Source organism: Austrofundulus limnaeus, unplaced genomic scaffold (assembly GCF_001266775.1).
Source record: "Austrofundulus limnaeus strain Quisiro unplaced genomic scaffold, Austrofundulus_limnaeus-1.0 Scaffold73, whole genome shotgun sequence".
Taxonomy (NCBI): Eukaryota; Metazoa; Chordata; class Actinopteri; order Cyprinodontiformes; family Rivulidae; genus Austrofundulus; species Austrofundulus limnaeus.
Genome location: NW_013952475.1, coordinates 1,798,446 through 1,800,647, shown reverse-complemented (window position 1 = coordinate 1,800,647; position 2,202 = coordinate 1,798,446). Strand labels below are relative to the sequence as shown.

The following is a 2,202-nucleotide window of genomic DNA, read 5'->3' as shown; positions in this document are numbered from 1 at the left end:
CACTGCAGTTGCAAAACTGTTTTTCGAAATTAACAGAATATCGACAAAGTTTTGCGCACATTTGCAATGGAAACACAGCTACTGAGCTAAAATGAAAGTAAATAAACACAATAATTAAATTATGATGCTAGTTTTAAATGGACATTTTGTTGTCTGTTAGTACTAAATGTTGATCTGTTAGAAAGTGACTTTTCTGAATTCAGCCAGTTCATCTTGACTTAGTTTGACTTCAAAAAGAAATGTCAAAGTTGTAAAAGATGTTGCAAGATGTGTTTGTGATAACTTCCAGCTGCTACCACTAATACCATGTTTAGCTCATCATCTGTAAAATAGACAAAGTTATAGCAATGTTTGTGTCTGTTATGTTTATTAGCTTTGGCAGCTATGGATGTAAGAAATTATCAGTGCAATGGAATATTGTGATATTTCATTTCTCAATACTGTATCAGTTCTCTAAAGCACTGTATCAGTTTTTAATGGATTTAAATTGTAATGCCAGCGGTTCATTCGTATGTTGTAATTTAGCCTTTGACCACTAGTTGGCAGCACTCAGTCAGCCGTTTGGCTCCTCCACTCCCAAAGAGATAGAGTTTAACGCTAGCTCAAACATTAGCATTGTGAGTAAACATATATAAAAGATACTTTTTTGTTAGTTTTATTTTAAATAAAATTCTTGGTGAAAATTTTTTTAATGTATCGCAATATATTGTGATTTGTATTTTTTTTGTTGAGTATATATTATTTGTTGTATGTTTTAATGAAATGAATAAAAAAATTTAAATAAATAAAAACACCATTTCCATGCAGGAAATACCAAGTAGAGCTCAGTTATTGTTTGTAAGTGATGTTCAGTCTTAGCAAAGAGTCGAGGAGCTTGATGTTTCGTCAGCACAAAGCTCATGTGGCCCTCGGTGAAAACGAGTTTGACACCTGATGTAAAACCTGAAAATGAACATTTCAAACTCCTAAAGAAGTCGTAAAATTTCAATTCAAAGATCGTTTTTTTTTCTGAATTACTCAAGCTCCTAAAATGTGTTTAGTATGTGAATCCGTCGCAGGTGTCTTACTTGCACGTGTTGGTAAAGATGATGACGGACCAGTCGTCATGTTCATCGACAAACGTCTGGATCAGGTGCACCAGGTAGGCATCCTTCACCTTCTCCGGTGTCAGGATGTATCTCTGGTCCAGATCCTCCACGGTCCGCGTTCTGCCAGAATACACATGAGGTGAAAGCACACATGTAACACAGCCGGTTAAAAATGTGTTTTATCATCTTTACTCCAGTTTAAAACAGCAGCAGGTGACTCACTCTGACGTGCTCTCCCAGAAGAAAGGCTTGTTCAGGGCGATGCTCTTCAGTTCCTGCAGGGTGTCCGTTAGCGTGGCGCTGAACAGCAGCGTCTGCCGTTTGGCCGGTAAGACGCTCATGATCACCTCCAGGTCTTTGGTGAAGTCGGTGCAGCCCTGCTCCAACAGCCTGTCCGCTTCGTCTAAAATCTGACACAACAGGAAACAGTAAAACAAAAGCATTGGAGCGATTGCTGCTTTAATAAATCAGCTTTTGTATTCCAAATCTAAAAATCTAAATCAAATCTCACCAAGAATTTGATCATGGCCATGCTGAAGGTGTTGGAGCTGCGGATGTGATCGGCCAGACGGCCTGGAGTTGCTACGACGACGTGAGGCTGGTTGGAGAGCTCCTGGGCCTGGCTGATCATGTCTGTGCAACGAAACCAAAATTAGTTAAATATCTGACATTCCCCTAAATAAAAAATGCTTACACGTAGAAWAACTCTGCTTTTACAGAACTAAAACCAAACAATTTTTTTACATCCATTTAAACTACGGTTGGGCATAATGGTATCGTGTGCAATTAATCGTCAGAAAAACATTAATCGATTAATTTTTGGCACTTGACGATTAATACGATTAATGCCACCTGGCAGACTGACCGCTTGGTGCTCCTCTCCCCTTCAAACACGATGAACATTAAAAAAAAGGTTCTGTAATTTATTTATCTATCAACACAATTCAAATTTGATGTACAGCCTGAAGTCTGTAATTTTGACACAATTTGGAACAGATTTTTACGAAGAGCCAATTTTCTCCCTATAAATTGGTCATGTGACTAGTAGGGCTGTGTATTGGCAAGAATTTGGCGATACGATACATATCATAACAGAGGGGTCACGATACGATAT

The 2,202-nt window shown here is 38.3% G+C and overlaps 1 protein-coding gene across 1 annotated transcript in view; it reads right to left on the bottom strand.

Moving 5' to 3' along the window:
- Positions 1-1,067: 1,067 nt before the first annotated feature.
- ddx49 (DEAD (Asp-Glu-Ala-Asp) box polypeptide 49) overlaps positions 1,068-2,202 on the bottom strand; it is a gene marked incomplete at its 3' end in the record, with an annotated part of 2,964 nt that continues 1,829 nt past the window's right edge. The window contains 3 exon segments of the mRNA XM_014010807.1: positions 1,068-1,208; positions 1,311-1,498; positions 1,600-1,721. Coding sequence (XP_013866261.1) covers positions 1,068-1,208; positions 1,311-1,498; positions 1,600-1,721 — 451 coding nt within the window.